Source organism: Prionailurus bengalensis, chromosome B4 (assembly GCF_016509475.1).
Source record: "Prionailurus bengalensis isolate Pbe53 chromosome B4, Fcat_Pben_1.1_paternal_pri, whole genome shotgun sequence".
Classification (NCBI taxonomy): Eukaryota; Metazoa; Chordata; class Mammalia; order Carnivora; family Felidae; genus Prionailurus; species Prionailurus bengalensis.
The window spans coordinates 137757336-137782475 of record NC_057358.1 but is presented as its reverse complement, the minus strand read 5'-3'; the positions used below and the strand labels follow the sequence as shown (position 1 = coordinate 137782475).

Below are 25140 nucleotides of genomic sequence, written 5' to 3'. Positions count from 1 at the left end.
TTTTTTCAACGTTTATTTATTTTTGGGACAGAGAGAGGCAGAGCATGAACGGGGGAGGGGCAGAGAGAGAGGGAGACACAGAATCGGAAACAGGCTCCAGGCTCCGAGCCGTCAGCCCAGAGCCTGACGCGGGGCTCGAACTCCCGGACCGCGAGATCGTGACCTGGCTGAAGTCGGACGCTTAACCGACTGCGCCACCCAGGCGCCCCTCAGCATCCATTCTTGATTTGAAATTCTTAAAATGTGAGTAGGTATCTATAATATGAGAAAATATACCTTATCCTAAATCAGCATTATGTTTTCATGAGTAACGTTGGAAAACACTAGAAGTATTCCTAGTAAAATCAGAAATGAGAAGAATATTCAGTATCACCGTTACCTAATGTGCTCCTAGAAATAATAGTCAATAGAGTTAGACAAGAAATATAAATAAGGCATAAACATTTGCAAAGGAGGAAACAAAACTTCCACTATTGGCAGGTTATATGATACATATCTAGAAATTCCTAGAAAACAAATTAGAAATTGAAATTCCTAGAAAACTGTTAGAAACAAAAAAGCATTCAGTAATGTGGCTGAATACAAATATTAATATGAGAATTTTAGATTAAAAATATAAAAATTAATTTTAAAATTAGTAGCCTTTCTATATAGAAACTACCAGGGAGACAATGTGTAGGGAGAAAATATCTCAATTATGTTAGGAAAAAAGGTGTAAAATACTTGGTACTTGGGAATAAAGCTACTAAATGTGAAAGTATATAAGGAAACTTTTAGGGGCACCTGGGTGGCTCAGTCAGTGTCCAAATCTTGATTTCGGCTCAGGTCATGATCTCCCAATTCGTGGGTTTGAGCCATTGGGCTCTGTGCTGGCAGTGTGGAGCCTGCTTAGGATTTTCTCTCCCCCTCTCCCTCTCTCTCTCCACTCTCTCTCTCCCTGCCCCTCACCCCTCTGAAAACTAAATAAGTTTTTTTTTTAAAAAAGAAATTTAAACAAGACAGAGAAATAATAAAGTTGAATAAAAAGAAAAGGCAGGGGCACCTGGGTGGCTCAGTCAGTTAAGCGTCCGACTTCAGCTCAGGTCATGATATCACAGTTTGTGAGTTCGAGCCCCGCACTGGGCTCTGTGCTGACAGCTAGGAGCCTGGAACCTGCTTCGGATTCTGACTCCTTCTATCTCTGCCCCTCCCCCACTGGTGCTCTGTCTCTGTCTCTCAAAAATAAATAAATGGAAACAAAGGAAAGAAAGAAAAGAAAGAAAAGGCATACTAGTTCTTTCATAGGAAGACTCAGTATTATAAAGAAGTTGGTTCTCCCTAATTTAAGCCATAATTTCATCTCAACACATGTATGGACAAGGTTTAAAAAAAAAAAAAAAAAAACTGGGTAAGCTGATTCTAGAGTTCACATTCAGAACTAGCTAAGAAAAAATCTGAAAAGGGTAATGAGAAAGGACTAGGACTCCCAGATTTGAAAACATGTATAAAGTTGGATTAATTAAAATCTTGAGGTACTTGCTCACAAATAGAGTCCAGATCTATAAGGGAAATTCAATATAAAGCTGGCATTTCATATAAGTAGAGAAAAAATATACTTTACCAGTAAATCATGTTGGGATACGTGTGTTTCCAACCTGGAAAAATGTACTTGGGTCCCTGTCTCATTCTTCAGACTCAGATCAATGCCAAACATTCTAGTAAATAAAATGAAGGCATAAAAATACTAGGATAAGCCATAAGGGAATTTTCAAAAATAATCTTAGATTAGAGAAGGTCTTTCAGTATGACTTAAACACCGGGAACCATAAAGGAAAGGATAAAATGCAAAGGTAAAGAAATAAAGATGTTTTGCATGGCAACAGTACCGAGAAGAAAATCAAGACAAATGACAATCCGGGGGAGAACATATGTACACATATATGTTTAGAAATCGTAAAGAGTGGTTGCCTCTGAGAAGACTGACAAGGTGGGAAAGAGATATTTTTTGTGTATTCTTGCACCTTTTTAATTTTGTACCACATCCATGTATTATCTATTCAAATGTGATTGTTTTGGTAATAGGACTATAAATTCTAAATTTAAGGATACAATAGTGACAATGACAAGGTTGTACCGTAAGTCAAAGGACAGTCCCTTTGCCCAAGGGGTGTAATCATTTTATGTTTAAAAGTAGTCAAAGTCATGCAGAAACAGGAAACACAAAGCATTTATTTTTTTTTTTTTTTTTCAACGTTTATTTATTTTTGCAACAGAGAGAGACAGAGCATGAACGGGGGAGGGGCAGAGAGAGAGGGAGACACAGAATCAGAAACAGGCTCCAGGCTCCGAGCCGTCAGCCCAAGAGCCCGACGCGGGGCTCGAACTCACGGACCTCGAGATCGTGACCTGGCTGAAGTCGGCCGCTTAACCGACTGTGCCACCCAGGCGCCCCCACAAAGCATTTATGATTGCAGATTATTTAAGGTCTAGACTTATACTCATCTAGATGATTGGTTTATTTTGTATGAGGTACTTCTCTTTTTTTCAGTTTTATTGAGATAAAATTGACCTGCATCACTGTGTTAAGTTTAAGGTGTATAGCATAATGGTCGGAGTTACATGCATTGTAAAATTGTTACCGCAATAAGTTTAGGTAACATCCATCATCTCACATAGACCAAAAATCAAATATAATTTTTATTTTTACTTGTAAAAGTTTTTTACTTCCTGTGTAGTTGACATGCAGTGTTATAGCAGTTCCACGTATACAATATAGTGATTCAGCAGCTCTATGTGTTACACCGTATGCTCATCAAGATAAGGGTACTTACCCTTAATCCTCTTTACCTATTCCACATATCTCCCACCCACCTCCCCTATGGTAACCATGTACTTGTTCTCTAGTTAAGAGTCTGTTTTTTGATTTGCCTCTTTTCCTTTGTTCATTTGTTTTGTATTTGTCTTTCTCTGACTGACTTATTTTGCTTAGCATAATACTCTGTAAGTAGCTCCATTCAGGTCATTGCAAATGGCAAGATTTCATCCTTTTTTATGACTAATATTCCATTGTATATACATACTGCATCTTCTCTATCCATTCCTCTGTTGAGGGACACTTGGGCTGCTTCCAAAGTTTAGCTATTGTAAATCTGCTGTAAACATAGGGATGCATATATTCTTTTGAATTAGTGTTTGCATACTCTTAGGGTAAATACCCAGTAGTGTGATTACTGGACTGTAGGGTAGTTCTGTTTTTAACTTTTTAAAAATGAACCTCTATTGTGTTTTCCACAGTGGCTGTACCAGTTTGCATTCCCACGAACAGTGCATGAAGGTTCCTTTTTCTACACACCCTCACCCGCACCTGTTTTTTCTTGCATTTTTTTTTTTTTATTTTAGCCATTGTGATAGGTGTGAGGTGATAACTCGCTGTGATTTGTATTTCCCTGATGATGAGTGATGTGGAGCGTCTTTTCAAGTGTCTGTTGGCCATCTATGTCTCCTTTGGGGAAATGTCTGTTCATGTCTTCTGTTCATTTTTAAATGGATTATTTGTTTTTTGGGTGTTTTGTTTCTTGGGTGAGTGGTATAAGTTCTTTATATATTTTAGATACTACCCTTTGTCAAATATGTCATTTGCAAGTATCTTATTCTGTAGGTTGCCTTTTAGTTATGTTGGTTGTTTCCTTTGCTGTGCAGAAGCTTTTTATTTTGATGTAGTCCCAATAGTTTATTTTTGCTTTTATTTTTCTTGCCTCAGGAGACATATCTAGAAAAAAGTTGTTCTGGCCAATGTCAGAGACATTATTGCCTGTCCTCTATTCTAGGATTTTTATGGTTTCCGGTCTCATATCTAGGTCTTTAATCCATTTTGAGGTTATTTTTGTGTATGGTGAAAGAAAGTGGCCCAGTTTCCTTCTTTTGCATGGAGCCGTCCCGTTCTCCCAGCGCCATTTGTTGAAGAGACTGTCCTTTTCCCATTGTATAGCCTTGCCTCCTTTGTCAAAGATTAATTGACCATATCGTGGGTTTTTTCTGGGTTTTCTATTCCATTCCTTTGATCTGTGTGTCTATTTTTGTGCTTGTACCATACTGTTTCGATTACTACTTTGTAGAATAATTTGAAATATGGAGTTGTGATATCTGCAGTTTTATGTTTTTAAGATTGCTTTGGCTATTCAGGGTCTTTTGTGGTTCCAGACAAATTTTAGGATTGTTTGTTCTAGTTCTGTGAAAAATGCTATTGGTATTTTGGTAGCAATTGCATTGAATATGTAGATTGCTTAGGGTAGTACAGACGTTTTAACAATATTTGTTCTTCCAGTCCATGAACATGGGATGTCTTTCCATTTCTTTGTATTGTCTTCAGTGTTTCATAGTTTTCAGAGTATAGGTCTTTCACCCCTTTGGTTAATTCCTAGTTTATTCCTAGGCATTTTGTTATTTTTGATGCAATTGTAAATGGGATTGTTTTCATAATTTCTCTTTCTGATGCTTCATTATTAGTGTATAGAAATGCAATGGATTTCTGTATATTGGTTTTGTGTCCTGCAACCTTACTGAATTTATTTATCAGTTCTAGTAGTTGTTTGGTGGAGTCTTCAGGGTTTTCTATATATGCTAGCATGTCATCTGTAAATAATGAAAGTATTATTTCTTCAGTACCAATTTGGGTGCGTTTTATTTCTTTAAAAATGTTTTTAAATGTTTGTTTATTTTTGAGAGAGAAAGAGTGCACAAGCAGGGGAGGGACATAGAGGGAGACACAGAATCCAAAGCAGGCTCCAGGCTCTGAGCTGTCAGCAATGGAGCCTGATGAGGGACTCCAAGCCACGAACTGTAAGATCATGACCTGAGCCCACGTCAGATGCTCAACTGATTGATCCACCCAGGTGCCCCACTTTTTTTTTTTTTAATTTTTTAAATGTTTATTTATTTTGAGAGAGAACATGCACATGCATGTGAGAAGTGGGGGAGGGGCACAGAGAGGGAGGGAGAGAGAGAATCCCAGGCAGGCCCTGTGCTGTCAGCACAGAGCCTGATGCAGGGCTTGATCCCACGAACCATGAGCTGATCATGACTTGAACCAATATCAAGAGTTGGACACTTAACCAGGTGCCTGGATGTCTTTTATGCCTTTTTCTTGTCTGGTTGCTGTAGCTAGGACTTCCAATATTATGTTGAATAAAAGTGGTGAGAATGGACATCTTGTCTTGTTCCTGACCTTAGGGGAAAAGCTCTCAGTTTATTCCCATTGAGTATAATGTTAGTTGTGGGTTTTTCTTATAATCAAATATAATTTTTAAATACAAAGGTAATATGTACCTCTTAGAGAACATAGAAAAGACTTTTAAAAAATATCAGTCATTATCCCATTGTCTACAAATAAAAAACTATCAATATTTTGGCCCATTCCTTTAATTTTATTCTCTATAATTCATAGTCCATTTATTTATTCAACACCTATTTAATGTAAGCCTCCCATGAGTTAGGCACTCTTCTAGGCACTGACACTACAACAGTGGACAAAGCAGGTCAAGCCCCTGCCTATTCTGTGTCCTTTGCATTTCCATGTACATTTTAGGATGAGCTTTTCAGTTGCTCATAAAAGTCTGCTGGGATTTTGATTGGGACTGTATAAATCTATAAATCAATTTGGGAAGAATTGACATGTTTTAATGCTAATGCATGAATAGTAACCGTCTTCACTTATGTAGATTTTCCTTAACTTCTCTCATTAATGTTCTTTAGTGTTCAGTGTACAAATTTTATTCACATTTTGTTCAATTTTAAGTACCTTATATTTTTATGCTATTATAAATAGAACTGTTTTTAATTATCAATTTCAAATAGATTGTTGGTAATATATTGAAATAAGATTGGTTTTTATAAATTGACCTTGTATGCTACAACTTTGCTAAACTCATTAGTTCTAGGAGCTCTTTTTATAGATTCCTTGGGATTATTTATATAAACGATCATATTTCAGTAAAAATAATTCTATTTCTTCTTTTCCAAGGAGTGTGGCTTTTATTTCTTTCTCTTGTCTTACTGCACTAGCTAGAACCTCCAGTACGATGTCGAGTAAGTAGAAGTGTTGAGAGCGGACATCCTGCCTTATTCCCAGTCTTAGGGGCAGAGCATTCAGTCTTTCACAGTTAGATATGGTTTTAATTTTAAGGTGCCCTTTAGCAGATTGAGATAGTTCCTTTCTATTTGTAGTTTGCTTAAATGTTTCATCATGAATGGATACTTTTTCTGTCGTCTTTTGAGATGATTACATGGTTGGGGTTTTTTGTTGTTTATTAATGTAGTAAATTATACTGATTGATTTTAGAATGTTAAACCAACTTGATATACCTAGGATAAACCCGATTCAGTCGTACTGTATTGTATCCTTTTCAAATATTTTTGGATCTGATTTGCTAAAATTTTGTTAAGGATTTTTGCATCTACATTCATGAGTGTATTGGTATACATATTTTTTTCTTGGAATATCTTTGTCATGTTTTTGTATCAGGGTAATGCCTAATGCCAAACCCATAAAATGAATCAAGAATTGTTCTCTCCTCTTGTTTTTTCTGGAAGCGTTTTGGTAGAATTAGATTACTTCTCTCTCTCCTAAAAGTTTGGTAAAATTTGCCAGTGAAGCCACTGAGGCCACCTACCTTTCTTCGTGGGAAAGTTTTTAGTTACAAATTCAGTTTTCCTAATAGATGTAGGGCTAGTCGGGGTATTTTTTTCCTTGAATGTGTTCTAGTAGTTTATTTCTTTCAAGGAATTTATGTGTTTCACCCAGGTTGTCAAATTTATTAACATAAAGTTATTAATAATAATCACTTTTTATCCTTTTTAATGCCTGTAGGATCTGTACTGATATCATCTCTTTTATTTCTGATATTGGTGATTTATTGTCTTTCTTTTCTTCTTGATTCCTAGCTAGAGGTGTATTAGTTTTATTGATCCTTTCTAAGAGCAGCTCTTGGCTTCGTTGGTTTTCTCTGTGGTTTGTCTATGTTGTTGATTTCTGTTCTCACCTTGTTTTCTTCCTTCTACTTATTTTGGTACATAAGCATTATTTTCTAATATAAGTATTTCTAACTGTATCTTTCCTTGCAACTATTGCTTATACTGTATCCCACTACTTCTGGTATGTTGTGTTTTCAGTCTCATCCCATTCAAAATATTTTCGAACGTCCCATGTGATTTCTTCCAAAGACCCTTCTGGGGTTCAGAAGTGTGTTGTTTAATAGACACCTGCTGGGGGGTGGGTGGAGTATTCTTTCAGTGGCAGTTAAATCTAGTCACTCGAATCCTCTCTGTAACTTACTGGTCCTCTGCCTGGTTGTTCAGCAAACACTGAGAGGGGTGTTGAAATTTCCAAGTGTACTTTTGGATCTGTCCATTTCTTCTTCTGGTGGTGTGAGTTTACTTTATTTTAATTTAAATTTTTTTAATGTCTTATTTATTTTTGAGACAGAGGCAGAGCGTGAGCAGGGGAGGGGCAGAGAGCGAGCGAGACACAGAATCCAAAGCAGGCTCCGGGCTCTGAGCTGTCAGCAGAAAGCTCAGTGCAGGGCTCGAACTCACAAACTGCGAGATCGTGACCTGAGCCAAAGTCGGACGCTTAACCGACTGAGCCATCCAGGCGCTCCAACTTTATGTATTTTAAAGCCTTGTGATTAGGTCTATACATATTTGGGATCATTAGGTCTTTTTGCTGAATTAACCCCTTTATTCTTGTAAAATGCCCCCCTCTTTATCCCTGTCATATTCTTTTTTTCTGAAGTCTGCCTGAACTTCAGTAGATTATCTTTCTAAAGGATTATGTCTACTACTGTTTATTGAATTTCTCATAAAAATCCAACTGGAATTCTGATTGAGATTCTGGTTCTGATTATATATTTATTTGGGGAGAACATCTTCAAAATATCAAGTCCTCTCATCTAACAACATACTATGACTCTTCATTTATTCTAATCATCTATATTCTTTATTAGAATTTTAAAGTTTTCTTTTCCATTGAGATCTTGTGTTATCATAAGTTACTTCCTAGATATTTTAGAGGTGTTTTTTTTTTTTTCTCTTATGAATAGTATTTCTTTTTATGCTGTATTTCTAGTTGGTTTCTACTGGTGTAGAAACATGCTATCTAGGGGCGCCTGGGTGGCGCAGTCGGTTAAGCGTCCGACTTCAGCCAGGTCACGATCTCGCGGTCCGTGAGTTCGAGCCCCGCGTCGGGCTCTGGGCAGATGGCTCAGAGCCTGGAGCCTGTTTCTGATTCTGTGTCTCCCTCTCTCTCTGCCCCTCCCCCGTTCATGCTCTGTCTCTCTCTGTCCCAAAAATAAATAAACGTTGAAAAAAAAAATTTTTTTAAAAAAGAAAAAGAAAAAAGAAACATGCTATCGACGTTTAGACCGATGTAACATATGATAAGTTTGCTAAAATCTCTCCAGTAGCTTATCTATTATGTACCTGGGATGCCTCTGACATCCGACTGAAACTGTGGAGTAGGCAGTTGAATGTACAGGCTAGGAGTTCATGGGAGAGGTGCAGGGAGAGATATAAAGTCTGGGTCTGTATGCAGATGGCACTGAAAGCCACGTGCCTGGGTGAGATCACCAGAAACTATTAAAGGAGCAGCCAGTGAGGGGAGAGGAAAGCTGGAGTAGTGTGGTGTCCAGAGCCAGTGAAGAAGTGTCTCACTCATAGGTGGTCTGCATACGAGTCTGCAGCAGAAATAGGTCCTTCGGGGGTTTGTTCTTAACCACCACCACAGGTGCTATTGTCAGCGGCTAAGAGCAGAGCCTCCGAGGGTGTCACACCTGGTTCCACCATGTCCTGACTGGGTGGCCTTGGGCAGGAAACTTGGCTCTGCCTGGGTCTGCTCGTCCTCATCGTAAACAGGGATAGTACTACCACCCACCTCAGAGAGTCATAGGACTTAAGTGAGTTAAATCACATAAAGGTGTTTGTAACAGCGGCTGGCATGCAGTAACCTCTCACGGAATAGCACTCGGTTTTTATCATTCCTGTTCTTGTTGTGGTCTGTGTATCAGCAGGATCTAGCACCATCTCTGATGACAGTGCTGTAAAATGTTTCTGGATTGAATGTTGCTGTTAGGGTATGTGAGGGAGACAGGATGGGAAGAATGAGCTACAGTTGGTCTTGGAATTCTTTACGAGGAGTCTGTGAAGCTGGCAAAGTAGGAAGTGCTTTGGGAAGGAACATGTTCTTTAGTTCCCAAGTTTGGAGTTTGTGGACGACTAGCCATTTGCAAAGACTGACGAAATAAACAAGAATAAGCACATAAATTGTAACTTAAAGAGGAAGGGAGGGAGGGAGATAATAAAAGATTGAAGAAACATGTATCATATGCAGTGTATGAATTCTGATTCAAACAAACCAGTTGTTTTTTTTAACGAGACTCAGGAAATCTGGCAGTGATCACAATTTAATATTAAGGAATTGTCATCAGTTCTATCTATAGTCGTTTGTGGTTTTGTTCTAATGGTCACTTCACTTTCAGAGACACATACTAAAATGTTGACAAATGAAATGATACAATGTCTGAAATGTGCTTCAAATAACCCAGTGCTGGAGAGCAGTGCCCAGTAGAGTTCTAGATGAAACAGGATTCATTATAGTATTCCTTCTACTTTTGTAGTTTTTAAAAAATTTTCCGCGATAACAATTAAAAATAAAGAACTAAAGGCTCTTGACCACTTGTAACACTTGACTCTGTTATGCTAGATTAGAATTCGAGAAACAGAAAACTCGGCTTAACGTTCAACTTGAATATAGTCGCAATCAGCTGAAGAAGAAGCTGAATAAGATCCGTACGTTAGAAGAAACCATCGGAAAAGGCGGAGAAGACATCGATAGCCTAAAGAAGGTAACTAATTATAGGTGGCCGAAGTGCGTTGCCATTGAAATGATCTCTTTCATTGCGTAAACACTGTTGGACTCCTGAAGCGTTCTCATAGTGACGGGAAGGGTAGGGGGCAGGTTTGAGAAATACTGGAAGTAAAACCAGCAGGTTCACAAATTATTAGGTGTTGAAGTGGGAGAGGCGTGTGGGGGGTAGGTGCTGCTGAGGACTCCTGAGTTCTAATTTGGGCAATTCGTGGATAGAGGGGCAAGTTAAAGAGAGGAAAGTCTGGACCCACGGAGCTTGAGTTGCCTGTGTGAGATCTAGATAGCAAACTCTAGCAGGTGAAGGGCACGTGGAGAACAGGAGAAGCCCGGGCTGGTTAATGGGAGTAGATTGAAGCCATATGCGCATGGTTGAGACCTCACCCCCCCCCCAACCCCCCAACCCCGCCCCGCCGCCCAGACAGAGCAGTAGATGCTGAGGAACAGTGAAGCGAGGGGGGAGCTCGGGAAGGAGGAAGTGAGGACAGTTGTCAAAAAGGTAAAGTCTGGGAGATGTCTGCTTGATTGCCAATTAAGAGGTCATTGTTGCACAAACATTTTCATTGGACAACGTCCAATGGAACAGAGTCAGAGGGTAGCAAGCCGAGGAATGAATCCAAAGTGAAGGACAAAGGCAGGTAGTAATTATCAATCTCCAAGAAGTGTAGAACAAGAGTGGGTCACATTCGGGAATAGAAGTTCAAGCAGCACACAGGATCACTGCTTTGCTTTATTGACGAGATGATCTGTTGACCTTATTAACGTAAAAGATAATTAAGTCTACAATGCAAATCATCTTCATTCAGGCTGAAGAAACTTGTCTGCAAATTGTGGATGAACTCATGGCGAAGCGGCAGCAACTTAAGGACGTATTTGTCACTCAGAATGCCAACACGGAGAAGGTCCAAGCTCAGCTTGAAGAAGAACGGAAGAAAGTTCTGGCTGTTGATAGGTAATGAAGAAGTTTGTCAGCTTAAAGGACCATAACCAGAGTTTTAAAGACATTTACTACCAATTTAAAATCTGTTAGAGGCAGTTTGTTATTTGAGTATGTGTCCCACATCACACCTTTCAGACATTCTCATTTAGGGGAAAACCAAAAGAGGCGGTCAGTTGTTGAGAATGCATAGTTCTTTTTGGCAGATGCAGACGTGGCCCTGAACAGAGAGTCCCTTACCCTGAGTCCCTCTGACACTGGTGTACAGGGTCTTCCTGCAGTGCGTCTGGGTGAGGACGCACGGCGGGCCGGGGGGGGATCTGGAGCCAGCCCGTGTGGTTGGTACCCCGGTTCTGCCGCTTACACGCTGTGCCTGCCTTTCCTCAGAAGGAAATACTAACGTGGGGATCTCATAGTGCCTGCCTCTCCGGACGGTTGTCGGGGATTCAGTGAGGGGTTGTTCATAGGACACTTAGAACCTGGCACATGATGAGCATGTGTGTCTGTCGTGATGGTGACAAGGACACTTGGAGTCAGGTGGCTTGTTGCACCCCAGCGACCTCTGCTTTTCGACCGTAGGTGGTCAGATGAAACGTGCGCTCTGTTTTTGCTCCACTCTTGGCACTGCGTAGTCTTCCTCACTGTTCAAAGCCCTTCGGCATTTCGAGATAGAGCAGAAAGTTCTTTGTCTAAGGTTTCCGAGTGGAGTTAAAGTTCATCTCCTCTTGAGTTGTTTTCATGGTTGTATTTGGTTTAAACAGAACCACATCTCTGTTTATCATCATATTCTTGAAAACCACATAATTCTTCATTTATTTTATTTTTTGGTCCTGTTTCTGGGACCTCTTAAAAATACCACGTTGTTTTACTTGGTAAAACCCCCAAACCCTCATTTAAGACAGAAGGCATTACATTAATAGGGGCTGTAGGAAATAGGTATGTCATGACTTACCTGGTAAGACATTTCTCTTGTTAAAAGATTGTCTCTCTTGGTTTGAGGCTCTAAAGTGTAGAGCTTATATTGAGGGAGAAATGCAGCTTGAAAAATTACATAGATTTTAAAGCCAAACTAGCCCGATGAAAGCAATTATGTTTATTATTTGAAAATGCTCCATTGGATAAATTAATTACATTCATGGCCTTTCTCAAGAGCGTTAAAGTTTACATAACAGCATCAGTGCGATAACTCTAGAACTTACAGCACTCCTAGGAAAAAATCTTTTCCATGCAGTTTTATTTGCAACACATTCGTGTCTCTTCTCTGGTGCAGCTCGAATGGGTAAAATATAATCACTTCTCAGATCTGTGCATTTACAGGGAAGTGGGAAGATGGCAGAAAGAAGTGGTCGTCATTCAGACCTCTTTGGAACAGAAACGGCTGGAGAAGCACAATATGCTGCTCGACTGCAAAGTTCAAGACCTTGAAATAATTCTTTCGTTGGGATCGCTGGACGACATCGTTGAAGTGGAGGTATTGTACCACGTGACTTCAAAATGCACGCAGCTGTGGGGAACTTGTGTCACGCCCGGTGGCTGCTTAGCCACGTCCCAGCGCTGCAGACGGTTCCCCTGGCCCCACCCAGAGCCCCGTTAGGAGAGGAGGAGACCTCTCCTGGGAGGCAAAAGGGGCAAAAGGATGGTCGTTACAGAGGACTGGGCGTCTTGTGCCGTCTCTTCCATCTCTTGCCCATCCACGTCCTTTGAGCCCCCGCGGGACGGGCCAGTTTCTTTCCCACACGTCAGATACCCGAGAGTGGAGTGAGAGCCGCTGGAGTTAGCGACCTCTGGGGGTGCCTTCAGACAGAGTATCTTCCGGTTAGCTCGCCACAGGATGCAACAGAAACGGCTGGTCCTGCCTTTCAGGTCATTCCTCTCTGAGCCCTTTCTTCCCTGGGGTCTCCCCCCTACCTCCCTCCTCCCCGCCCTGCTCTGCCCGGCAGTCAGACACCTACTCTGTTCCGTCCACCCTCCACTCCAGAAGTCCTTCGTCCTTGCTAACATGACTACTTCTCACGACCTTATACTCCAAGTCTTTGTCTTTTTTCTCTATTTTAGCAGAGATCACATTCCAGACAGGAGGTAAGGAAAGGAGAAAGCCCTTTCCAGGCCACAAATGACATAAACCCAGTTCAGAGGCTTTAAAGGGGGTAAAGGGACAGGACTGGAGTGGAGGCGATCTCATGCCAGACTCAGTCCAGGAATTTGAACACCATCAAGAACTCTTTCTGGCTCAGTATATATTGGCTTTATTCTCCCAAATGGGCCTTCCCCACAAGGCTACAGCTGTAACCACTAGTTCTGACCAGAGGGGAAAGAGAACTCTCCCCTACTCTCTGCTGGGAAAATCCTGGGGAAGAACTCTGGCTCGTTCTGGGTCACAGGTCCACTTGTGTAGATGCAGAGAGAGAAGGGAGGGGGTCTGTTAACAGCAGAAGTACACGGGAGCAGAAAAACAATAGTCATTATACTCTAGAAAGAAAAATAGTATTTTTTTTTAATTTATTTTTTAGAGCAAGCGCTCCAGCAGGGGAGAGGGGCAGAGAGAGAGAGAGAGAGAGAGGGAGAGAAAATCTTAAGCAGCAGCCTGACATGAGGCTCAATCTCACGACCCTGGAATCATAACCTGAGCCAAAATCAAAAGTCCGATGCTCAACTGACTGAGCCACCCAGGAGCCCCTGCATTCACTTTTTAAAGCATGATGCTTCTTTTTTTTTTTTTTTTTTTTTAAGTTTTTTTTTTTTTCAACGTTTATTTATTTTTGGGACAGAGAGAGACAGAGCATGAACGGGGGAGGGGCAGAGAGAGAGGGAGACACAGAATCGGAAACAGGCTCCAGGCTCTGAGCCATCAGCCCAGAGCCTGACGCGGGGCTCGAACTCACGGACCGTGAGATCGTGACCTGGCCGAAGTCGGACGCTCAACCAACTGCGCCACCCAGGCGCCCCTAAAGCATGATGCTTCTTAAGAATAAAGTGTTGAGGGGCGCCTGGGTGGCGCAGTCGGTTGAGCGTCTGACTTCGGCCAGGTCACGATCTCGCGGTCTGAGAGTTCGAGCCCCGCATCAGGCTCTGGGCTGATGGCTCAGAGCCTGGAGCCTGTTTCGATTCTGTGTCTCCCTCTCTCTCTGCCCCTCCCCCGTTCATGCTCTGTCTCTCTCTGTCCCAAAAATAAATAAACGTTGAAAAAAAAATTAAAAAAAAAAAAAAGAATAAAGTGTTGAGGTGAGGAGAGTGAAAAGGTCCCAACCATATTGTCCCGGGAAGAGAAGTCTTGGGGAATACGATCATTTTCCTCCAATAGAGGATGGCCTGTCCCAGAGAAAAGATCACATTGGTTCTTTCTGGTCCCAAGGTGGATACAGGGTTGGGAAGGAGAGGCCACAGAAACAGCTTTCCTCTCCTAGGGAACACTTTTACCACTACTTGAGTGGTGAGTTCCCGGATTGGAATTTGGTAAGCACGTCTGGTAGTGGCCACATAATGGGGATACAATATAAGATCTTCTATAAAGGCTGAAATAGAAAAGGCACTAGGTAGAAATTGTCTCTCTCCAGAGGGCTGAACAAGGAACACCAGGTAGAAATCATTTCAACAGTTGTCATAGGAGTAACTGTCTTATCACTGTTTTGAGGCTGAACCTGAGATTTCCCTTCCACTGGAGGTGTGGAGACAGGGTATGTTCCCTAGGTCTCCAGGATTCTCCCAGAAGACTCTTCTATGGTGGGAGAGACTGTGTCGGATCATTAGTTCCAAAATCATTCTGTGCACATGGAGCATCTGGGGGTCTTGCTGCCGGGTCATCACAGCCTTGCAGGCCACGCGAGGATTTTAACTTTTTACCCGAGTGAGGTGGCGATCGACTGAAGGGCTCGGGACAGGTGGAGGAGTAGAGCTCCCCGTTTCACATAACAAAGGAGGGGCTTCATCTGTTTTTCAGTTGGGCACTGAAGCAGAAAGTACCCAGGCAACAAGTGACATCTATGAAAAAGAAGCAGCCATTGAGGTAGACTACAGCTCCCTACGAGAGGATTTGAAGGTAAATGGAGGATTTCCGTTAGGGCTAGTTCATGGTGACAGTGGATATTTACATATAATACAGAAGAGTTTTTTGACCATCGGTTCAGGGGAAAAAGTAGATTTGCTAATGGTGTTTGAAGAAATGGTATAAACAGACAACTTCTTAAAAATGTTTCCGCCAGCCTTTCTCACTGTGTGTTCACAGAACATGAGTATCATGGAAATGCTTCCCAAATGAAGTCTTCTGTGGGCAGCCAGTTTTTTGAAAGGCTGTCTCCTTGGAGATTCACAGTGACCATTAGTCTCTGAGAAGTCCCGCAGCAGACACAAGTGACCACCGTACTCCAGGAGCCTGGGTCGGCCTGTCACCGTCCCGGTGTGGCCCCCACAGTAGGGGACAGACACATCCGTCACAGCTGCAGAGCACAGACCTGGGGTCCGGTTTCAGGGTCTCTAACCAGCATCTCTGGCTCTGCTGCTCCGTCGTCCCTGTGAGCCGCGCTCCGATACTGCATTTGCGTTTTGCCTCCTTCCTGAGGCCGCGTCTCCCGTTGAGGGCACGGCGACTAGCCGGTCCTAGCGTTCCAGCCACACAGCCCCGCAACCTTCAGGCAAGAGACAGGCCGCCTTCGTAGTGGCGTGTCAAGGGCGAAGAAGGGCTTTTCTGACAGAGCCCCAGGAGCTGTGCTGGCATCACAGTGGCCAGAACTGGTGACCAGTCACCGTCGGGGGGACGGGGTTGGCGAGCCTCAGATCGAGCAGGGACCCCCGCCCCCTGCTACAAGGGACCCGTGAGGGAGGAAAGCTCAAACATGGGCTCTGTGAGACAGGGGTGGAGACTAGATGCCAGGTAGCAATGTCCACCTTTCAGTTTCACATGTTCTTACAGGTGCTGTGAGATTTGCTGGGCTCTTGGATCGCAGTTCTATTTTTAGGCAGTCACAAAACAGCTTTTGTCTTCTCTGCAGTCTATTTAGTGCTTTCATATTTAGAAAATCCTTACCCACCTTATTACTGAGTAAATATTTATAAATATTGTTCGTGTTTTGTTTTCATTACCTATTTAATTCATCTGAAGTTTATTTTGGTAGGTGGCATGAGGTTAAGTATCTGTTTTTAAGAAGTTACCTAAATTAGCCAGTGTACCCAACATTTTTCAAATAATTCTCTTCTCAATGCCTTAAAACCGTCACATTCCTCATGTTAATGAACCACCCTGGGAGGCCAAGAACGCTTTCCTGGAAGGTCACGCCTGCACCCCTTCCTCCTTTCCCTCCTCGCTTAAGGTCTCTTCATCCTGGTGGTTTCAGCTGAAGTGTCTCCCCCTCCAGACTGGTTGCATGCCTTCTCCCTGCCCCGCAGCACCTCCGCTTACCGTTAGAGGGTTTCCACACTGTTGTAAATGCCAGCCTGGGTGTCCGACTTCCCAGTGAGCTCTTTAAGAGCAAGGACAGAACAGTTTTCATCACTGAATCCTCAGGGTCTAATCCATAAGTAAACGATCAGTATTTTTTAACGAATGAGAAAATGCGATCTATGAGTTGCTGCTTTTTGCCCACATTAGGAAGTGTGGAGGTGAAGCATGTCCCGGGAGAGCAGTATCTAGAACACTGGAGCCACGGCACAGCACAGCTGGCTAAGGGAGCTGCGGACAGCGCGGCCCAACTGTGTTTCAGACTCCGAGGCGCCAAGGGAGGGAAGGGGTGGCTGCGGAGAAAGGGAGGCAGGGACCTGGTCCTGAAGGGCCCTGTGCCTAATTACTCAGCAGCTAGGATCTGAAAGGCAAGCGGTCACCTTGGTCACCGCTGTTCTCTGTCAATAGGCTCTACAAACGGATAAAGAAGTGGAGGCCAGCCTCAGACTCCTGCTGCAGCAGGTGGCGTCCCAGGAGGAGGTCCTGTTGAAGACGGCGGCCCCAAACCTGAGAGCCCTGGAGAACCTGAAGACCGTCAGGGACAAGTTCCAGGAGTCCACAGACGGTGAGCTGGGCGGCACTTGTCAGCAAGGCCGCACTCCTGGGGGTTGTGGGTTCTGTCTCTTTATTTTTAACTTAGATCTTTCTCTGTCATCCCATATTAATGTGTACTTTTAGTACTGAGTCACTAGTTGCTGCCTTTGTAAAAAGTGCTCTGCTTTAATTAAAAAAAAAAAAAAGTATACTGGTTATTTTAGAACATAATTTTCTATACCAGTATGATGGCCGTCTTAGAGTCTCTTTCACAGAATTTGTCGCTATTATTTAAAAATTAGCCCTATTAGAAAAAGGGCCCATCAATTTTAAGAGCCATGTTCTTAGAATTAATAACAATTGGGGTATTTTAAAGGTAGATTTTACTCAAGACAACCAAATTCAAAATCCAGTTTTTAAGATACTCTATGCTTTAATTTTTTTTTTTTCAACATTTATTTATTTTGGGGACAGAGAGAGACAGAGCATGAACAGGGGAGGGGCAGAGAGAGAGGGAGACACAGAATCGGAAACAGGCTCCAGGCTCTGAGCCATCAGCCCAGAGCCCGACGCGGGGCTCGAACTCACGGACCGCGAGATCGTGACCTGGCTGAAGTCGGACGCTTAACCGACTGCGCCACCCAGGTGCCCCAAGATACTCTATGTTTTAAAGTTGCAATAAGAGAAGCCCTCCCCCCAGTGGTCTTCAAAGTAAAGAACGTTGCTTCTCTCTCAGCTTTTGAGGCCAGCAGAAAGGAAGCCAGAATGTGTAGGCAAGAGTTTGAACAGGTGAAAAAAAGGAGATACGACCTTTTCAGCCAGTGTTTTGAGCACGTCTCAGTCTCCATTGATCAAATCTACAAGAAGCTCTGCAGAAACGTCAGCGCCCAAGTAGGTATTTCCACCCCAAATGCTGCTGGAAACCGTGTTGCTGGTCGTTTTTTTCTGGTGGGAAATAAATATCCACCGTGTTATCTGAGTGACCCACTTCCAGTCGATTCCAGAAGACTGGTTGCCATAGTAACTGTGTTCTAGATCCCACTCACTGTCCCACTGGTCAGCCTGGACAAGGCAGAACCTCTCTGGTTCTATTTCTTCATCTGAAAAATGAGGGGGTTCGGTCATTTGTTTCCAGATTCTCTTCAGTTCTGAGTTCTGTTGCCTGGTGCTGATTTGGTTTCATGGAACAGTCAGTGGTCTCTGTAGTACAGGTCACGTTCTGTAGAGGGTCTTGGGAATGGCTGACCTGGGGTCTGTGACAAGTTGGGCGGAGTACAAAGGAGAGGAAGGAACCAAAGGCAGGACTGTGTCGACAGTCCGTTTGCTATAACCTTTGCCCGTGACGCGGTCAGTACCCACAGCAGACCCCGTGGCACTGAACGTGGAATCAAGGGGTGCATGGGGACTTCTACACCTGCTTTACCTTTCTGCTGGTGTTCTTTTACGGCTGAAAGTTGATCCTGGATCAGACACTTAGGGTTTTAGCTGAAAATAATTTACTTATCTTCAATAAGGTAAGACTAAAATAAACCCATTAACTTCTTGAAGGCAGGATTCCTGCCTGTATCTACAGTACCTGACCCGCAACGGCTATTCAATAAATGGTTGATGACGGGCCAACGGGTGAGCCGAACAAAGACTGTGTTTGTCAGACTGCGACATGTGCTGCTGACGTTTGAATGGCAGTCCTATGGGAAGGCCTACTCCTTTGTGTGTGTTAGAATGTTTTCCCTCTCCTACCACCCACGCAACCCTATTTCCTGTGACTGCATGAACAGCCATACACATTGTTTACAGGCATTGGTATTTTCCCATCAAAACGGAGGAAAACCTCACCAATAGAATATTTCACAACCTCTCTCAATTTCCAAAGTCGAAATTTTACTAATTGCTTCTGTGATACTGCTAATAAATAACCTGTGTTTCAGGCATTTCTTAGCCCAGAAAACCCAGAAGAGCCTTACCTAGAGGGAATCAGCTATAACTGCGTGGCTCCAGGCAAACGGTTCATGCCAATGGACAATCTGTCGGGGGGAGAAAAGTGTGTGGCGGCTTTGGCCCTCCTGTTCGCGGTGCACAGGTAAAGGCCACAGTGAAGTGTCTTTCAGCATATGTGCTACAAAACTGTTTTCTTCAGCCAGACAATTCAGGTTGTTTTAGGCCTATAGTAATTTAGACTGAAAATCTAATACATAATTCAGTCCTTGACAGATTTTCACTAAATTTCTGCAACTACCAGAGGCTACTAATATTCCAAGTTTATAGAAAGGAAAGAAAAGGAAATCCTGGGATGGACGGATGTGACATCAGGATTGCCAACAAACAGAACAAAACATCCAACCCGTGTGCTGTTTTCCTAGTATATATTCAGAGAGCCGTGTTTAGGTAAAGAATGTTACACAGAGTATTTCTTCTGCAAAAACGTTTAACCTCCTCCTCTCCACTAACGGTGGTGGCAATCTGTGAGGAAAATGGAGAAGATGTCGGCTAAGGTCAGGACGGCTAGTGTTCAACATTCCAGTCATTAGATGAAGGCCCAGGTGTGCATGGTGCTCCCTCTCTACTTTCATGACCAGAAGGATTAGCATCAGCTGATGTTCATAAGAGGAGGCCCGTACAGGAAAGGAAAAGAAAATACCACCATTCATGCAGGAGACTTTGGGGAAAGCAGGCAGCAGGAATCGAAACGTGAGCCTGTGTTGAGCAAATCGCAGCAGAATAAGGCTATTACTAGGTGTCCCTTACTAGTAATTACTGTTACCATCCATTTATTCGACAGATATTGATTAGAGATCTGCTGTGTGTCGGGTGGTGGTGCAGGCACCAGAGAGTCGGCAGGGAACAAAACAAAATCTTTGCCTCAAAGATATGTTATTTTTGTTGGGGAAGACAGAGGAGAAGGTATTTTAATAAACTAACTCTCTGACAGAGAGACTATCAGGAGATAGCAGATGCTATAGAGAAGAAAATAAAGTTGGGAATTGGAGACAGTAAGTAGCAAGGAGGGATTTGCAATATTAGAGTCACCCTGGAAGGCCTATTTGAGAAGGCAACATTTGAACAAAGTTTGAAGGAATGAAGGGAGCAAGTCATGTGGATGTAGCTAAGGGAAGATTGTTCTAGACATGAGGAACAGCATGTGCAAAGGCCCTGAGGCCAGAGACAGCCAGCATCCGTAGTGAATGGGCCGTATGCAACAGTGGTGGACACAGGGATAGGAACTGTGGTAGCCGTCAGGGAGAAAGGGGAAGAGGGGCTGGACCAGGGTGAGTGTCGGCTGAGCAGACAAGGTGTGGGGTGAGAGGGAGGCGGCAGGGGTGACACATACCAGCTCGAGTGAAAAGACCGTGGGAGGGAACAGGTCTGGAGGGGCAGCTGAGGAGTGAGATTTGGGATGAGCTTTAGCTGTTTATCAGACACCCGCCAGAAACCGTCGGGCAAGCTGTTGGGCACATGAGGCAGGTAGGGTGTGGGAGCCATCGGTATACGGATGGCGTTTAAATCCCAGAGATGAGATGAAACCACGCGCGAGCCAATTAGCGTGGAAGGACCGTGGACCGTACCCCAGGGCACCACGGTGTGAAAACGTTCGAGCACCGCACGGAGAGGAGCTGGCGGAAGAGACCTGGAAGGAGCGGTGGGGGGGGGGGTGGGGGAGTAGACGGTCATCTGTGACATCAGACCGCCAGGTGGGGGCAGCCCCCAATGCCACCCGCAAAGGTCACGGGGGACACCGACTGAGCACTGCCCGTTGGATCCGGCACCGTCGGGGTCACTGGTGACTTGGTGACTGAGGCGGAAGCATCCAAGGGGATGGACCTTGTGTTAATCTTCGCCAGGTCTCTCGAAAACCAAAGCTGTTACTTGTAATTTCTTCCTAGTTTTCGGCCCGCTCCGTTCTTTGTCTTAGATGAAGTGGACGCAGCCCTGGACAACACGAACATTGGCAAAGTGAGTGTCTCCCTGCTTTTAATTTCCAAAAGAACACCTGTGGTCCAGGGATCATGTGCTGGTCAGAAGGCCGCCTACCTTGGAACACCCAGTTGGTTGGAGAACGGCTGATTAAAAATCAAATCTAAGTTAAAGATCTAAGCAGGAGATGCTGTGGGGGAGCAGTTTTCATTCGAGGGGCAGGGGATCCTCAGTCAATTGCTGGGGAATCAAAACAGGGAGTCAGGTCAGGATCGCTGTGCTGAATCCACAGCACTGCTGGCGGGTGGCTTCTCCCCGGTTCTAGACGTCAGTGTAAAGCCACCTGAAAGAGACGGACTGTGAGGCCACAGCTCCCCACTGTGAGTCTGACGGGAGAACGGGGTCAGCCGAGGAAGCGTGACCAAAGAGGAGGGGCGGTTCTGCCTGCAGACTCCTGGCGTCACGGTCCCGCTGCCAGAGCCGTCCATTCTGGAGTTGGGCGAATTGGACTCCTGGTTCCGCTTCCAGGCACGTTCATCTTCCAGAGACGACCGGGCTCTTTGTAAACTGGCATCGTGGCGTATATACCTTAGTCTCGTGAGCTTGGCTGAGGAGTCCACCTCTGAGAGAGACTCCGTCCTGGGTCCCTGACGCTGGGCTCCCTGGAGCCCGCCAGGAGATGCCAGAGTCGGGGGGGGTTTCGGGAGCTGCAGCTGAGGCCCTTCTGGCGGCCCACGTGGCCTCACTCAGCGCTGCCCGAGCTGTGTTCTTCCAGCCCAGGTTTCTCATCCCCGCGTTCTGAACACGTCCGCTCCGTAGTCAGAGGTTTAAAAACCAGATCCCCGATCCCTTTGAACTTTGTAGAGGACAGGAAAGAGCCACCTTCTGTGACCTGCCAGGCATCAGGTTAACTGGGGAAGGGAAAGAAAACAGGAACAAAAGACAATCTGTTTGTCTCCTGAACGCCGGCCAGCGTGCATCGGCTGATTGGACTCAACGGCCTCATTTAGGAGACCTCTTCCCCCGAAGAGGTGAATTTTGGCGCTTTGTAGCCCATCTTCTGTATGTTGGGGTGGGGGGGGGGGTGGGTCTATTTTTGTGGGCTGTTTTCTCATTAGCTTTTAAGGTATCCGTGCCTTCCAGCAAGATGGAGCTGTATTACTGGCCTCTCCAGGGACGAGGTCTTACTTAAGACTGTTCTGTGGCATCCAGCCTGTGTATTAAAGACCTGTCACCTTTCAGTCTCCCCCAGGATCCACCCTGCCCACCGCTCCGCTGCCATGCTGAGCGCGGGCGGACGTGTGAGCGGCTCCCAAGTGACGGCCACCCCCTCTGGTGCCCGCCGTGCACCTCGGCAAACAGAGTGCGTCCCGCCCCCCTCCCGCTCGCAGCCGCTCACAGCCGCTCCACAGTGGCTACCGCTGCCTCTGATGCTGAACCGAGTTCCTTCTGCCTGTGAATTCAACCCCTTCACCAGAAGCAGTTTCCCCTCCTGGTCCCTCACCTCCGCCAGTGACTCTTCGCCCAGCACTGGGCCATAGTCCCACACAGTCGGGACCCGTAGGCGCGGCCCAGAGCCATCCAGCCCCTCAGAGACGTGCGGGGGGTGGGCAAATATCCTGGGAGGCTGTGCCCAGTCCTTCTCCATCTCCCTCTGGGTTCTCAGCAGATTTCGCTCAACAAGACCCCTTTCTATCTTCCTCCCTCCCATTCCTTGGATTTGAGGATGGTTCCTGAATATATATAATTGCCACTTTTCCCATCTTCTGGCTCTGAGTTATTAGCAAAATAGGAAGATGGAAATTTAAAGACTGGTCCTTCCTCAATGTCTGAGTGGTCGTTTTTACCTTGTTATGAAAACTGATTGCATGTTCACTTGATATCTTAAGTTAGAGCTTTGTTCTTTAAAATATTCTTAAAGTTTAGATGGCAGATTTTATAAGATTTGCAATTTTTTTCACCTTTTAATCTGAGCGGTTTCCATTTCTGCACTTATACTGGGTTTACTGAGTTACCAGAAAGGCAAGTAAGTGCTTTGTCCCCTACAATGGGCAGAGATGGGCACAGTCACCCTCCCGGGGCCCTTAGAAAGGAAGCCTTTCCTTGCTGGTGAAATGTGTGCTTTTTGTCCCCCTCCCCAGGTCTCAAGTTACATCAAAGAGCAGACTCAGGAGCAGTTTCAGATGATAATCATTTCCCTAAAAGAGGAGTTCTATTCCCAGGCCGATGCGCTGATAGGCATCTACCCAGAGGTAAAAGGCAGCCCCAGGAGTCTCCCTGTTGTGTCCTGAAGTGAAATTACAAGTACCAGTGGGGTCTGCACATGCTGTTTGATTTCTGCAGTTGATAACTATTAGGATTAAGTGATTTTTTTTGAATCAAATAAGATTTTTTAAAACGACTTATTTTCCTACGACAGTAGACAGAATTTTTAAGATGGACTTGAAGTGAAAAAGCAAACAAAATTACAGAGCTGTAAGGTACACACTAAACTGTTAATACTGTGTTTCATATTTCTGTAATGTCTACATGTTTTAGACCAAACAAATGCACTGTGGGGTGGGTAGCACTAAAGGGCCCATTTATCTTTCAGAAAGGACCAGAGGGGGAACAAAACAAATTCACCAGACGTTCCAAGTTGTACAGTAACTTAGAATTCAAACACACCTACAGCTGTTGAAAATACTTACCTGAGCTGATGGAGTAGAGCAGCTAATTCAGATTACTCAGTTTGGGGACAGTAAGGCTTTACTTCCTGAGTTTTCATTTAAACGAAGATAAAAATTTCCCTTCCTGTGCCTACAAGATGCAAGGGAGCACCGGAAATTCTCACACCAGCGTAGGGGAACAAAAAATGCCTTTTTCCTCTACGCACTTAGGTTCTCTGGCTGGGGCCCTGTTATCCGACTGGCAAAAGGCAGATTAACAGGAGGAAAACGGCTTCACACGTGCATCACACATGTACACGTAGACGCCCTGGTGAAGAGCAACCCCAAGGGCTGCCGGCTAGGCCCCGCGCTTACACACCATTCCACGCTAACACGAGGGGTGGGGGCTGGGGGGTCAGGCGAGGGGAGCCGTGGTAAGCACGGATCGCTTAGCAAGTCCTGTGGTGTGTGTGGAAGCGGGCGCTTTCTCCGCCGGTGAGAGCTGGTGAGAGCGGAGCGGGGCCTCCTACGTCGAGCACGTTTCCTTTGTGAATACGGAGCCCCGGAGCCCGGTCCTTAGAGCTGCTCCTGTGTCAGCTGGTTCGCGGCAGCCTTTAGCTCAGAGCGGTCCGTGCGCCGCGATGGCACGCGCTGGGACCTTTTACCAGATAATACAAAACATAAAGCTGATGTAAATGGAGACCCATGGTTATAAGGAGATTCCTTTTTAAGTGCAAATCCAGATTCGCTAGTGGCCTCCTTTTATGTTTAATAACACGTTTCTCCCCCAAGTCTGACAGGTGACTTGAGCGGTCTTTTCTCATTTCAGTTCGACGACTGCATGTTCAGCAGAGTTCTGACCCTGGATCTTTCTCAGTATCCAGACACTGAAGGCCAAGAAAGCAGCAAAAGAAACCAAGAGTCGCGTTAGGACCGCGAGTGCCCCCTGAGCCACCTGGGGGTGTCCGTGACCTGGGTCACGGTCACGGCTGCCTAGTTGTTGCTCTTGAATAACAGACTGCTGGAGCAGTCGGGACAGCCTGGGCCGCTGTAGCTCGCGTCCATCATTCGGGCCCCCTTCCCGTGGGTAAGGTTTCCTGAGTTAGTGTTGAGCGAATTATTAAAAAAAAAAAAATGTAATTTTGTGTCATTCTGAAAGCCAGTCAGAATAATTTTGGATTCTGCATTATTTTCACTTAGGTCTTGCCTAGTATGTTTAAGTGATCTTTCAGGGAAACTCTTGGTTCTCAAATATTGTTAGTTATAGAACGTTGAACCTGGGTTTTAGGGGAAGTTATTTCAGGGGAACTGATGTCAATACAGGAAATCTCAGTAAAGACTATTCTAACTGCAGATGTCTCTGATCTATCATTTTAGAAACAAAAATTCTTTTAAGGTTAAACAATTATGTCTGCTTCAATGCAATCTGAATTTTTCTAAGTATAAATCTGTCGGGAAAACGTCGTACACAGGCTTTCCTAAGTAGCAACTGACTCCTCCGCTTAAACACGTGGTTCTGGGGAGGAAAGGTGCGGCATTTTCAATAATGCTTCATTTCCCTTTCAGAATGGATTAGAGTTTTGCACACAGCAGAGCAGCTCCCTCACTGCAGTCTACTGACAGTTACCCGTCCACACGGGGTCTGTGGACATGTGAGGACCAGCGGCGCCTGGGCGGCTGGGTCGGCTAAATGTCCAACGTCTGCTCAGGTTGTGATCTTGCAGTTCACGAGATAGAATATCCTGAGCAGGCTCCTGGTGGCCAGTGCAAAGCCTGAACACCA

The 25140-nt window shown here is 44.6% G+C and overlaps 1 protein-coding gene across 4 annotated transcripts in view; it reads left to right on the top strand.

Annotated features, from left to right (window-relative positions):
* The window catches only part of SMC1B (structural maintenance of chromosomes 1B), a 78231-nt gene extending 53521 nt beyond the window's left edge, over window positions 1-24710 (top strand). For all 4 annotated transcript variants that reach the window (XM_043562889.1, XM_043562890.1, XM_043562886.1 and 1 more), the window contains 10 exons: window positions 9734-9875; window positions 10702-10847; window positions 12150-12303; window positions 14770-14868; window positions 16672-16828; window positions 17534-17688; window positions 18726-18877; window positions 20679-20748; window positions 22851-22961; window positions 24187-24710. In XM_043562889.1, coding sequence (XP_043418824.1) covers window positions 9734-9875; window positions 10702-10847; window positions 12150-12303; window positions 14770-14868; window positions 16672-16828; window positions 17534-17688; window positions 18726-18877; window positions 20679-20748; window positions 22851-22961; window positions 24187-24288 — 1288 coding nt within the window. In that variant the 3' untranslated portion in view covers window positions 24289-24710. The remainder of the gene's footprint in view (window positions 1-9733; window positions 9876-10701; window positions 10848-12149; window positions 12304-14769; window positions 14869-16671; window positions 16829-17533; window positions 17689-18725; window positions 18878-20678; window positions 20749-22850; window positions 22962-24186) is intronic.
* The last annotated feature ends 430 nt before the right edge of the window (window positions 24711-25140 follow it).